Source organism: Bos taurus, chromosome 14 (assembly GCF_002263795.3).
Source record: "Bos taurus isolate L1 Dominette 01449 registration number 42190680 breed Hereford chromosome 14, ARS-UCD2.0, whole genome shotgun sequence".
Taxonomy (NCBI): Eukaryota; Metazoa; Chordata; class Mammalia; order Artiodactyla; family Bovidae; genus Bos; species Bos taurus.
The window spans coordinates 77476322-77491351 of NC_037341.1; the positions used below are offsets into that span (position 1 = coordinate 77476322).

The 15030-nt window shown below is 41.3% G+C and overlaps 1 protein-coding gene across 3 annotated transcripts in view; it reads right to left on the minus strand.

Annotated features, from left to right (window-relative positions):
- Positions 1-8769, minus strand: part of LRRCC1 (leucine rich repeat and coiled-coil centrosomal protein 1) — a 44338-nt gene extending 35569 nt beyond the window's left edge. Inside the window, 3 exon segments of one of the 3 annotated variants that reach the window (NM_001206791.1) lie at positions 5462-5527; positions 5803-6008; positions 8622-8769. In NM_001206791.1, the coding sequence (NP_001193720.1) occupies positions 5462-5527; positions 5803-6008; positions 8622-8710 (361 nt within the window). In that variant the 5' untranslated portion in view covers positions 8711-8769. 3 annotated transcript variants of the gene reach the window in all.
- Positions 8770-15030: the final 6261 nt, after the last annotated feature.

Here is a 15030-nt window from a genome sequence, read left to right on the forward strand (position 1 = left end):
AGGTTCCTCTGTCCATGGGATTCTCCAGGCAAGAGTCCTGGAGAGGTTGCCATGCCCTCCTCCAGGGGATCTTCCTGACCCAGGGATCGAACCCAGATCTTCCGCATTGCAGGGGATTCTGGAAGACCATTACAGTACTATACTAACACTATTGATAATAATGTAAAAGGACTCACCTTCCTTTTTTTCCTTCCATTTCTTCAACCTGACTGGAATACTCTTTTCTCCTCAATGATCTTTGTTTCTTGCTAACTTCTACTTATCTTTTTTACAGAGCTGCCTCTTTTATTTTCTTCATAGGCTTTATCACTAACTTCTGTTCATCTGTCACACCCTCAGAAGTCTTCTTTGACCACTCACTACAAGATCAGATTGCCTGTCATGTATTCTTATGCGTACTCAACATTTCTTCTCAATTCACCATCACATTTCCGAGTTCCAGTTCCCTGTTACCTGTTATTTCTCTTAAGTTGCAACTTCACGTCCCTTTTATGTTTCAATTTTAAAGTGCCCCTGGGGGCTCATTGCAGGTCCTCCTCCTCTAGCCACAGACTCTCAGAAACTCCCAGAGTCATGGCAACAAACACCACTGAAGTCCCGAATCTACAACACCCACCGTGATGCCCTACCCCCAAACTGCAGATCACACACACACCCCCCTCCAATGAGGTTTTCAAATTTAAGACAGAATCCTTAATTCTTATCCCTACACATACACACACACACGTATACCTTACGAGGTTCTCAAATTTGAGAATCCACAATTCTTACCCCTGCTCCAATCTTTCCCATGTCAGGAAATAGCACCATCATCCACTCATTATTAGAAAGAAAACTCTTAAAATGCCTTTTGATTCCTCTTCCCTTCACTTCCTCATCTCAGTCTATCGGCAAATTCTATGAACTCCACATGTAAACTTTATGTATTTACCCCTCTACACTATTTTCATACTAGTCCAAGGCCCCGTAACCTCACACCCAGACCATGGAAACAGCTTTCTAACTAGCCACTGGCCTTTAGCTCCTGTCCTACTAAACTTCATTCTTCTTCACCCACTCAGCAGCCAGTGATTCTTTAAGCAGATGGATTAGATTAAGTATTTACTGGTTTAAAGCCTTTCAATGGCCTCCTACTGTTCTTCGAATAATATGCCAATTTCTCACCCTGCTTATGAAGCTCTGTGTGATCTGACTTTGCCTACTTTCCCACCTCTTTTCTTAGCACATCAATCCATCATTTGCTACGCTCTAGTTGCAGGAGACTTCTTCCTGTTCCTTATCCTGGCAAGCTTGATCACAACTTCGTGTCTCTGCATGTGCTTAATAATATAAACTGTCATTACCTACTAAAGTGTTTTTAAACAGATAAAATGTCATTACAAGAATTATCTATTAAAACTTATAGTTTTATTATATTTTCCTTTGGACTGCAGACAGATCAAATTAGTCAACCCTAAAGGAAATCAATCCTGAATATTCACTGGAAGAAATGATGTTGAAGATGAAGCTCCAATATTGTGGCCACTTGATGTGAAGAGCCAACTCATTAGAAAAGACCCTGATGCTGGGAAAGATTGAAGGCTGGAGCAGAAGGGGACGATAGAGGATGAGATGATTGGATGGCATCACTGACTTGATGGACATGAGTTTGAGCAAGTTCTGGGAGATGGTGAAGGACAGGGAAGCCCGATACGCTGCAGTCCATGGGGTCACAAAGAGTTGGATATGACTGAGTGACTGAACAACAACAAAATTATATATTTTCTATATAGAAAATATATACATAGAATTTATATGCTTTAACAAACATATATGGTTATGTTACCCTTACAATGGAGATGAAGAACATTTTCATCACTCAAATCACTGTGTCCCTATGTAAATCAGTCTTCTCTTGTCTTCAGTCCCTGGTAACTAATTTCATTTCTGCCTTTGTATCTCTGCCTTTGTCAGAATATCACACAAAACAGGATCATACAATATAATTTTCTGTGATTTGCTCCCTTCACTTAGCCTAAGTTCAGTTCAGTCCCTCAGTTGTGTCCAACTCTTTGCAACCCTATGGACTACAGCTTTCTGGAGCTTACTCAAACTCACTGAGTTGGTGATGCCATTCAATCACCTCATCCTCTGTCATCCCCTGCTTCTCCTGTCTACAATCTTTTGCAGCATCAGGGTCTTTTCCAATGAGTCCGTTCTTCGCATCAAGTGGCCAAAGTATTGGAGTTTCAGCTTCAGCATCAATCCTTCCAATGAGTATTCAGAACTGATTTAGGATTTCCGTGCTGTCCAAGGGATTCTCAAGAGTCTTCTCCAACACCACAGATCAAAAGCATCAATTCTTCCGCGCTCAGCTTTTTTTATGGTCTAACTCTCACATCCACACGTGACTGCTGGAAAAACCACAGCTTTGACGGAATGGACCTTTGTTGGCAAAGTAATGTCTCTGCTTTCTAATATGCTGTCTAGGTTGGTCATAGCTTTTCTTCCAAGGAGCATCCTTTACTTTCATGGCTGCAGTGATTTTGGAGCCCAAGAAAATAAAGTCCACCACTGTTTCCATTTTTTCCCCATCAATTTGCCATGAAGTGATGGGACCAGATGCCATGATCTTCATTTTCTGAATGTTGAGTTTTAAGCCAACCCAAGTCTCCCTCATTGCAGGTGGATTCTTTACCAGCTGAGTCACCAGGGAAGCTCAAGAATACTGGAGTGGGTAGCCTACCCCTTCTCCAGTGGATCTTCCTGACTCAGGGATTGAACTGGGGTCTCCAGCATTGTAGGCAGATTCTTTACCAACTGAGCTACCAGGGAAGTCCTCACTTAGCATAACTTACTATAACATTTTTAGATTTATCTATGTTGCTGCATATATCAATAGTTCACTCTCTTTTTGTTTTTGGCTGTACAAATGGGGTTTTAGACTCTTGATCAGGGCTCCAACCCATATCTCCTGCATTGGAAACATGGAGTCTTAACCACTGGACTGCCAGGGAAGACCCCATAGTTCATTCCTTTTTATTGCCAAGTAATAACCCATCCTATGGATGTAATACAATTTGTTTATCTATTTACCAGGTGATAGACATATGGGTGTTTTCTAATTGTGGAGTTTATGAATACCCATATAAACATGATAATTTTAAAAAGAAATATAATCGTTTTACCATTCATATACAAGTCTTTGATTAGACATGTTTTCATTTCTGCTAGGTAAACACATAGGAGTAGAAATGCATGATTATATGCTTACCTTCAAACTATTTTCCAAAGTAGTTTTACCATTTTGAATTCTACTAGTAATGTATGAAAGCTTTAATCTATCTCATCAACATTTTGTACTTTAAGTTTTTTTAACTATATCTGGTCTAGAGATATGAAATGGATCTCACTGCGATTTTAATTTGCACTTCCTTAATTACTAAGGATGCAAAACTTTTTTTTGGTGCTTGTCATTTGGATAGCCTCTGGAAAAGAGTCTGCTCAAATCTTTTGCTTATTTTTTTTAGGGAGCTGACATGATCTCATTTGTTTTATTTCCCCACTACAATGTAAGCCCTGTGACAAGAAACTTATCTATTTGTTATAATATTTTTTCATCACTATTAAATAGTGCTTGATAGAATGATCTTCAATAAATACCTGTTGAGTAAAACTATCTTATCCAAGATTCACATTTTTCAGTTAAGGAAGCTGCATCCAAAGAACAATATACTTTGCCCAACATCATACAGCAGAGACAGAGCTATGGTTAATACTCAATTCTAACACTTTTACGTTTTGGGGGAAAAAATGTTTTTACAAATTAAAATACTGTTGCTACTTTGGTTAAGGGTAGGGACTAGGTCACTGTATTTTATTTTTTGTGTACTAAATTCCTGGCATAGGATAGTATTTTCCTAGCAGGGGAGAAAAGCTAACAAATGAAATAAGACTGATTCAAATACAGTATTGATAAGGATTATGAAGATAATGACGCTTACTCCTTGGAAGGAAAGTTATGACCAACCTAGATAGCATATTCAAAAACAGAGACATTACTTTGCCAACAAAGGTCTGTCTAGTCAAGGCTATGGTTTTTCCAGTGGTCATGTATGGATGTGAAAGTTGGACTGTGAAGAAGGCTGAGCGCCAAAGAATTGATGCTTTTGAACTGTGGTGTTGGAGAAGACTCTTGAGAGTCCCTTGGATTGCAAGGAGATCCAACCAGTCCATTCTGAAGGAGATCAGCCCTGGGATTTCTTTGGAAGGAATGCTGCTAAAGCTGAAACTCCAGTACTTTGGCCACCTCATGCGAAGAGTTGACTCATTGGAAAAGACTCTGATGCTGGAAGGGATTGGGGGCAGGAGGAGAAGGGGACAACAGAGGATGAGATGGCTGGATGGCATCACTGACTCGATGGATGTGAGTCTGAGTGAACTCCGGGAGTTGGTGATGGACAGGGAGGCCTGGCGTGCTGTGATTCATGGGGTAGCAAAGAGTCGGACACAACTGAGCGACTGATCTGATCTGATCTGATCTGATGAAGATAATTAGGGGCTTCCCAGATAGCTCCATGGTAAAGAATCCACCTGCCAATACATGAGATGCAAGAGACAGAGGTTCGATCCCTGGGTCAGGAAGATCCCCCGGAGGAGGGAATGGCAACCCATTCCAGTGTTCTTGCCTGGAGAGTCCCATGGACAGAGGAGGCTGGCAGAGACTGGGTTTGCAAAGAGCTGGACGAGACTGACTGACTGACAGACAAGCAGCAGTATGAAGATAATTACAGAATTTCCCTGGTTCTGACGTATTATTTTAAGAATAATCATAAAATTTTGCTCACTGTTAGTGTATCACTGTAAGTCATTAAAAGATTAACAGTTTTTAATGTTCTTAGACATGGAAACATCAAAGAGAAAAAACCTTTTGTGACAGTCAATTTGCTATAGCCTTTGGAATGCTACACACCTATGCTACATCCAGCGTGGTAGCGCTAGCCACATGTGGCTTTTTAAACTGAAATAAAAATTTAATTAAAATTAACTAAAATTACAAATTCAGTTCCTCAGTGTATACTAGTCACATTTCAAGAGCTCAAAGGCACATCCGTCTATTAGTTGCCATACCAGACAGCACACACAGAGTATTCTCATCACTGTGAAAAGTTCTATTGGAACTATTCCTCTCTATACATTGATAACAGATAACTCATCAATTCTCTAAGATTAAAAGTACGTCTCTCCCAAAGTACGTCCTTCCTAACCAAATTTTTCCTGTAACTTGTTACTCTTGTTTTCACTCCTGAGTTCTTATTCAGCTATAGCTTTAGCTCCATCAAAAAAATATGACTGAGAAACACTCTAGATGAGATTTTAAGTCAAAAATTGGATTATTCAGTTCTACAACATGCAGAGCTATATCACTCATTACATGTGACCAATACTCAGCTTTATAGAAAACAGAAGCTTATCTACTTACCACTAAGATCATTTATGTGGTTGTAAGATAAATTCAGTCTAGTCAGATTACTTAGTGCTTCAAGACCTAAAATAAAATAAAGTCATTATAAGATTCAAATAATCAACTAATTAGGGTTATATACTGGTTCAATACTATTTCAGATTGCTTTGAAGCACATCTACAATCTGATAACAATGAAATCAATTTTATTGATATTTTGCAAAATAATTTTTTTAAAAACTGGTAACTTTTTTAGAAAAAAACTTTTTATATAATGACTTTTAGAGTCAGCTTTGAAAAATTTATGAATATTTATCATCTCCCTTACCCAAAGTAATACATGAAAAGCACTTACAAACCTTCTATTCTTGTGATCAAATTGCAGGACAAATTTAAAGTGCATAGTTTTGTCAGTGTGTTTAGTCCTTCAATTTGACTTATTTGATTAGATGACAGATCTAAATGTTGTAAATTCCAAACGTGATCAATGGATGTGATCTTCGAGATGTTATTGCAATGAAGATTGATGGCATGAAGAGCTGAATCTAAAGATAACTCTGAAATGCTACAAAGGAAAATATATATTATTAAAAACAAGTAAAAAATGTTCTTAAAAATCATGACCAAAAAAACTAAAATTAACCAAAGAGCATGTAGATAGTATGCAGGTACTCTATTCATTCTATAATAAAATTCTTCGTACTTATGCTAGCTTTGAAATGTCTCATAAGGTGCAATGTTTCTTACAACCAGCCTGCATTTGGTACCATTTATATAAATAAGTAACTCAGTCAAGAAAGGAAAGGGATGCTGGGCATTTCTTGGTTTTATATGCAAACAGTCATCAGTATAAAGCAAAAGCATTATTTATAAAAGTTCAAATCTGCACTTTTTTTGCTATGTTATTTGAGTAAATGAATTAGTCTCTCTAAACCTGTTTCCCCCTGCTCGTTTAATCCTCACAACTCCAAGCAGTAGGTATTTAAGGATACGATTTACAGAAAGTAGGTAACTTGTCCAAGTTCTTGAACAAATCACCTAATAGAGCCAGGATAAATATGGATCTGACACTTGAGTTTACAATCTTACTCTCATCACTGTCTGCAATGTCTGTTTAACTCAGAATGTAGTTGATTTCAAAATAAGCCACTAACTCTTGCCATTTGTAGTGAAACAGTCTCTGTCCTCCCTTGCTGAAACTTGGACTGCATCTCCTCTAGATGGAACTCATCTTTTCATTCTCTGAACTGCTGCTATTTTAAACTAGAGTCTCTTCGGAAGACAGGAGTTCTAGGAATATAAGCTACAGTGTACATAATTTAGATATGCTGGAACTGGGACACAGAAAATCAGGGGCATCTCTTCCATGTTTTGTAGCAGTTACAGTAAAGCTGTAGGAAATCTCACAGCAGGAAAATGAGTTAGCAGTCAAGGAGTAAAAAGGGAAAACAAGGAATTCAGGTTTGCTTCCAAATTAGTATTAAGAATCTCAAATTTAAAATTGAAACGCATAAAGTTTGAAAATGTTGTCAGATCATTCAGTTTACGCTTTACTCTTCAGACCGAAGCTCATGAGAACCCCTCGCAGAAAAAGGTTATGCCTTTCTAAATTTCATGCTGCTGCTGCTGCTAAGTTGCTTCAGTCGGGTCCGACTCTGTGTGATCCCATAGACGACTCTGTGTGATCCCACAGACGGCAGCCCAGCAGGCTCCCCCGTCCCTGGGATTCTCCAGGCAAGAACACTGGAGTGGGTTGCTATTTCCTTCTCCAATGCATGAAAGTGAAAAGTTAAAGTGAAGTCACTCAGTCCTGTCCAACTCTTAGCGACCCCATGGACTGCAGCCCACCAGGCTCCTCAGTCCATGGGATTTTCCAGGCAAGAGTACTGGAGAGGGGTGCCATTGCCTTCTCCGAAATTTCACACTAGCACTCTCTGAATGTGATTATTTCTAATATTTTCCAATTATCTAGCTTGTCATTTATTGGGGCTTCCCTCATGGTTCAGACAGTAAAGAATCTGCCTACAATGCAGGAGACCCAGGATGAGCTATTATTTAGTGCCAGACCTTATGCTAGGAACACACCCTCTTAATGACAGCCATTTATTTTCTGAAACATTGTTTCCAGAAATTAATATTGTGCAGATATCGTAGTATAGTTAACTGTCTGAAAAAGCAGACTGTGAAATTAGACAGAAATGATTTTGAATTCAAACTTAGTCCACCAGCTTCATGAAGCTGGGAAAATTATAAAGATCTTCTGAGTCTCAGATATGTCCCCTGTAACATTACTACCTTGCACAATTCTGAGGACTGATGATAATACAGTCACACACATAGATGGCATTCAACGTGGCAGCTATTATTAATTATAAATGTAAATATTCCTTTGAAAAAACATCTTCGTGGCATTTTCTGGCAAAGTTTAGATCGAGATCCAGAACAAGCTGCTTTGATCATCAGCAGGGTGTGCACAGAGCGCAGGCAACAAAGAAACCATGTATGGGGAAAGGCAAAGACAAGCCTACGGTGGCACAGAACTGCCTGCCTGGGGCCTTACGGTGCCTAATCACAGGGTGTCAACTGGAAAAAGGGAGAGGGGTGAGACAAAAAAAGCACACAGGGGCCAATCAGCAACGCAGAACCAAGGGCCTAGTATCGTGCACATATTTGGGCTGCATGAGAGAAATCGGTAGCATTTTCAAAAAACGTGAACAATACACGTATCACAGCGCTCTGCAAAGGAGAAATCAGAATGGGGGCAAAGAGAACCGAGGCAAAACCAATGAAGAGCCGAGGCAAAACCAAGTCTTACTTCACAGCTGCCAGAGACAACTCCGCTGCCACTTTCCGTCACAGGGAAGGAGCAGAGAGGACAGAACCCGGGAGGACCAGGAACAACAGAGCGAGCACACGAACAGCAGCGGTGAAGAAAGGGCCAGCAAAGGCTGGCAGGCACGCGGGCAGTCCCGGAGCGGAGGGCGGGCGGCCCGCTGGACACGGGGCTGGCCCCTCAGCAGCGCGGCTGTGGCGCGGAGCGGCGGCCGAAGCCAGACGCCTTCGGGCGCTGCCTCGGAGAAGCCGCTCCGCACCTCCGCTCTCCCCCGAGGCCGCCCGAGGCCCATGACCCCCGCCCGGGGCTGCGCGGGCCGCTCCCGCCGGCGGGAGCGCCCTTTACCTCCGCAGGCCTTTGTCCATGAAGCACAAATCCCCGCAGTTGCTGTCGCCGTCCTCATTCTCGACTTCCGCCTCCCCCGGTGCCTCCATGGCACCGGAGACGGGGAGCGGGATCGTAACCGGCGCCCAGCGCAGGGCCTGAAAGCCCAGAACACGCCTCCCGGGTCGGCGGAAGCCCGGCCCGACGGGGCGGGGCGAAAACCCCCCCCTCCAACCGCCGGAGGGCCCTTTCCCGCCCGGACGGCGTCGCGAAGCCGGAAGCCGGAGATTCTCCACAGAGGGCGTCCTTCCCTTTTACGGCATCTATGGCGAACGCTCGGGACTTACCGTAAAGCGAGACATCTTGCGGGCCGTTGGGTTTTTGGGGAATGAATAGGTCTTTCCTGTGTGCCTCTTCTGTATGGTTTTTGTATTGTGGGCGACTGACTTCTGAAGGTGATTTCACAGCAGCTTGTTCTTACAGACGTATAGATTTTCACTTCAGTCAGTTCAGTCGCGTCCGACTCTTTGCGACCCCATGGCCTGCAGCACGCCAGGTCTCCCTGTTCATCACCAACTCCGGGAGTTTACTCAGACTCATGTCCGTTCAGTCGGTGATGCCATCCAACCATCTCATCCTCTGTCGTCCCCTTCTCCTCTCGCCTTCAATCTTCCCCAGCCATCAGGGTCTTTTCCAATGAGTCAGTTCTTTGGCCAAAGCATAGGCTTCCGTATCTTTAAGTTGTTCCCCACCCCTCCTCCGGGGGGCTATTGGCTCTCCTGTTGATTCCACAGACATTTGTGAGATGCCTTATTTGTGCCAGGGACTTCAAGCCCATTTTCGTTCGTGGAAGCATTCATCGTTCAGTAGCGGAAATGAAGAACCGCTGTGCAGCAATGCTGTTACTTGGAATAGCACAATAGCATTTATGGCCAGCTGCACAGTTCTGTGGGTAGTGGGGAAAGTTTCTAAAATGAGGTCATCAATAGATGCTCGAGCAGGGTCTTACTAGGTTACAGTGTGTTCTGTGTAGAATGTCATTCCAGGTAAGCAAACAGGGCCCAGGTAAGGTCAAAGAACACTCCTGGATAGATTATTCTATGTGGCATGGGGAAAATTTTGTTGTGTTGTTTTCAGTCACTCAGTCGTGTCCAACTCTTTGTGACCCCATGGACTATAGCCCTCCAGGCTCCTCTGTCCATGGGCTTCTCAGGCAAAAATACTGGAGTGTATTGCCATGCCCTCCTCCAGGGGATCTTCCCAACCCAGGGATGAAACCTGCATCTCATGTCTCCTGCATTGGCAGGCAGATTCTTTACCGCTGTGCCACCTGGGAAGCCCTACACAACCATAGTGTGGCTAAAATAACCATGAGATTCAGTTCAGTTCACTTCAGTTGATCTGTGTGCCTAGCTGCTTCAGTTTTGTCCAATTCTGTGACCCCATGGACTGCAGCCCACCAGGTTCCTCTGTCCATGGGATTCTTTGGGCAAGAATACTGGAGTGGGGTGTCATTCCCTTTTCCAGGGGATCTTTCCAACTCAGGGATTGAACCAGCATCTCTTGCATCTCCGACCTTGGCAGGCAGATTCTTTACCACCATGCCACCTGGGAAGGCCACTGGGAGTATCTTTAAATGGAGTCAAAAGTTGTAGCTCAACCCTGGACCTGCCAGTGTCCTGAACTAAAATCTTCAGTGGTTTCTCATTAGTGATGGAAGAAATTTTCATATAATAAGTCATGCAGAAGTCATTCTGGCTTTTATATGATTTGTCTTTATGCTAACTAGAACTTCTATGTTATGTCAAACATGCAGAGTACATCTGCTTTCACCATTAAATGAGAGAGTGCATTTAAAAATCAAAATGGATTAACTGATTCAAAATGGAGCTGAGTGGCCATTGTGGATGTGGTTTCCAACACATTTCTGCATCTTTGAGAATTTGAATTTTCTATGCTCTGTCAAACTCTAGGACACCACCAGCTGTTTTCAAAACAGTATCTGCTAGTGGCCACCAGCTGCAACATTATGGTCACAAATCTCCCCTTGTAACTATGCAACCATTTCAGACCCCAACAAATCCTTGTTTAATAAGCAACCATACTTCTTGCCAGCTCCAATCCTAATTCTGGACAAGGAATTTATATAATTTTGCTGTTTTTGCCTATATAGACTTTCCCCATTTTGCAGCCCAGCAGAACATTATTTAAGTTCTTCTTGAATCTGTGCCTACTGAGCTATAATCCTTAGTTTGGTTGGAATAAAGCTCTTTCCTATTCTTATTATAAATGGTTTATTGATTAACAGTGTCAACATTGGCCATCTAAATAAAGGCCTAACTTTCTAATCTAAAATGGAAAATATTTACAGACTTAACTGTCATTAGTCACATGCTGTATAGATGTACCTATTATATTCTAAAGCTTGTAGCCACAATTCACTGTTTCTTACAGTTACATGCTTTACCATGTGTCTGCAGCTCCTTTTAACAAAAGGTGGAGGTATGAACTCTTTACTAGCTCCTTGATTCTGGGTTTATATGTGACTTTTTGTTTTGGTTAGTAGAATTCATTGAAATTGTAGTCCTGGGCCTCAAGATGTCTTGCATGCTTCTGCTCTGTCTCTTGGAAGACTGCCTGAGCTGCTATTTGAGCAAGCTACATGGAGCAGAAATAAGTCACCCCAGCTAAGGACAGACAGATGCATGCATGAGTCTGGAAGCACTTAGTTGAACACGTGCAAATTGCCAAATAACAGAAATAGAAGCTAAATAAACAGTTTTGTTTTAGGTCAGTAAATTATGGAGGAGATAGGATTAGATGACAGGTAAGTCACTTATACGATAACTGAATGTTAATTAAAATAGAGATTTTTTTCAATTGGGATAAGTATTATAATCTAACCTGAAACAAACAACTGATATAAGAAATAAATCATTTGATTTTAAATGTACTAGATCTTTCCTCCAAAATTAAGTGCATTATAATTCATTAAATTAATTAATCAAAATATTTATTATAGTTAGTCAAGTTTAAAACTTGTAGATTGTATCTGAATTGCCTCAGTACCGAAAGATTGGTTTTTTTTCAGAATGATAATTTGGTGAATTATATTTCTATTATTTGGCTGTTAAAATCAATAATGCTTAGAAACCTGAAGTTTTGCTTCTAATTATCTGCAAAAAGGATTGTTAAAGTAGTTTCTATAGAAGATCTCAGCTCTAAAATAAAAAAAAAAAAAACAATATCATGCTAAATAATCTGTAATCAACCCCTTTCAGCAATGACACTGCAATTTTATTTTGTATTTTACACTGAAAAAAAAAATTCCTTTTAGGAAAAGCTTATTTATTTGTTTACTTTTGGCTCCGCTAGGTCTTGGTTGCTGTGCATGGGCTTTGTCCAGTTGTGGCGAGTTGGGGCCGCTCCTGGTCTCGGTGCAGCGGCTGCTCATTGCGCTGGTTTCTCTTGCTGTGGAGCACAGGCTGCAGTAGTTGCGGCACACAGGCTCGGCAGCTGCAGCTTGTGGGCTCGGTAGTTGCAGCTGGCGGGCTCTAAAGCACTGCTCAGTAGTTGTGGCACTTGGCTGTGCATGCTCCACTGCTTGTGGGATCCTCTTGGACCAGGGATTGCATCCACATTTCCCCCACTGGCAGTCCAATTCCCATCCACTGTATCACCAGGGAAGTCCCTATATTTTACATTTTTGAATTGCACTTCAGTCTGCCTTTGACTTGCTTTACATGATATCTATGAAGTATTTGTGGTTGCAAAATGGGCAATATATTTGGAAGCAATCTTATCAATGTGTAATCAAGCATGAGATAGACAGGTTGATGAGCTGGTATTGTTGAGGAGGTAGAGATAATAGTATCTATTCTGTAAATGGTAAGTTGTGTAGAAAGGCTGGTGTGTGGTGAGGGTGTGTCTGTGTGTGTGTGTATGTGTGTGCATGCAAGAGAAGGCAAGAGATGAGGACAGAAAGGTAGAAAGTTAGGCTTGACTCAGATCTTGGAGAACCAACCATTGTCAGCTTAGGAGTTGATATTTGTGTGAAGAAAGGTGATGATGAGGTGATGCTGTGCTGGTCCCACAGTTGTGAGAGTGAGGTCGGGAGAAGATGCAAGAAAATGAGAAGGAGGAATAGTTAAGCAGGAAGCTGACAGGATTAGATTTGTGTTTTATAATATGTATAGAAACTGAGTAGAGGCTGGATTGGAGGGAAAATATTGGTGGCGGGTGCATAAATTAAGATACAGTTGCATAAACCAGATGAGAAAAATGAAAACCTGGACGAAGGCACTAGGTGTGGGACTGATGGGAAAGAAAAATACCTGAGATGTTACAAGCTTTGTTGACTGATTTGGATGCAGGGTGTAAGATAACTAGAGTTGTTGACTTTTTCTTCATTTTGATACTTTTTAAATATCCTCTTGTGTTTTACCCATACCTATGAGACCAAAATGTAATGGTGGCATTATACATCCTGTAATTTACATTTATCTTTTTCTGTTAGACTGTACTGGCACTTTTATGACAATTTTTTCAGACAAGATACAAAACCATTTTTCTTTTTAACCACATAAAATGTGTACATGCTTTTTGCAAAATAAAACCCAAAGCTTTCAAACCGTTATGAAGATGTGATACTTTCAGGTCCCAGTACAGAACATCAGGTCCGTGACGTGGGCACAGAAGGTCAGTCTCCTTTGTAACTTGTGGCCTTGAAAAAATCGGCATCGCTCACGAATTCCAGTTATACTTGGTTGTGTACATCACCCCTCCAAACAACGGACAGAGCGTGCCAGAACATCCTGGCCTTTGACGGAGTGCTAGAGGGGCTGGCTTTGGCATTCTTTGCGGGGTGGTGGGGATGGGGTGGGGAGCTAAGAACAAAAGAAAAGAGACTAGAGGCTTGTTGAGCATCCAGGCACAATTCTGCTAGGTTGGGAGAAAGCCCGGACTTGAGGCTTCTTACAGGAAAGTAAGGACTGTGGAACTGCCTTCCCATCCTGGCCGTTAGTACAGAGGTCGTACACCAGAGGGAGTAAGAGACTATGGGCTCCTGAAGAAAGAGAGCTAGAGACTAGAAAAACTGTAGGAAAACTCTACAAAACAGAGGGTTTTTTTTTTTTTTTTTAAGATAAAATGGAGAAACTGTTGGAGTAACAGAAAAAAAGAGGGAAGATTCATTAAGCCAAAAATGAGCAAAATGTATCCTACATTAGTTGATTAAGAAGAAACCATAGTTATCTTAAGGAAGCCAAGGGTTGTTTAGTAGATTCAATATTTTTTTCATAATTAGAATCTTAGCAAGTGAAGAGTAGACAATGGTATAGATAACTAAACAGCATTTTCTAAACACCTATAGCAAATATCATGCTTAATATGAAACATTAGAAATATTTTCATTGAAGTCGTGAGCAAATTCAGGATTCCTCTTTTTCTTTTGAAATGAACTAGAACTTATGCTGTAAGAAAAAAATATGTTTTAAGAATTTAAAAATAAGAGATAAGCTTCTTTTATTTGCATAAGATATAATTTCCTTGGATTTTCTAAATCAACATAGCAACTAAAATTGTAAGCTGTAAAATAAGTAATAGGAAGTATGCAAAGTTTTGTGTAAGAAATTGAAGCTTAGAGAAAAGCTTCCCCCTGCTCCCTCAAAAAGTTTAATCAAGAGAAACCTTTAATCATTACTATAAAGGTGTCAATTTTCCCTAAATACACTTCAAATGAAATTCCATTATGAGAGTCCCAGCTGAATCTTTTATGGAATTTGACAAAATTATTCTAAAATGCATATGGTTTCAACTAAAGAGCCTCTTGATGAAAGTGGAAGAGGGGAGTGAAAAAAACTGGCTTAAAACTCAACATTCAGAAAACTAAGATCGTGGCATCTGGTCCCATCACTTCATGGAAAATAGATGGGGAAACAGTGGAAACAGTGACAGACTATTTTTTTGGGCTCCAAAATCACTGAAGATGGTGACTGCAGCCATGAAATTAAAAGACACTTGCTCCTTAGAAGAAACACTATGACCAACCTAGCTGCTAAGCTGCTGCTGCTAAGTCACTTCAGTCATGTCCGACTCTGTGCGACCCCATAGACGGCAGCCCACCAGGCTCCCCCATCCCTGGGATTATCTAGGCAAGAACACTGGAGTGGGTTGCCATTTTCTTCTCCAATGCTTGAAAGTGAAAAGGGAAAGTGAAGTCGCTCAGTTGTGTCTGACTCTTCGAGACCCCGTGGACTGCAGCCCACCAGACTCCTCCATCCATGGGATTTTCCAGACAAGAGTACTGGAGTGGGGTGCCATTGCCTTCTCCAAACCTAGACAGTCTATTAAAAAGCAAAGACATTACTTTGCTGACAAAGGTCCGTCTAGTCAAAGTTATGGTTTTTCCAGTAGTCATGAGTTGGACTAT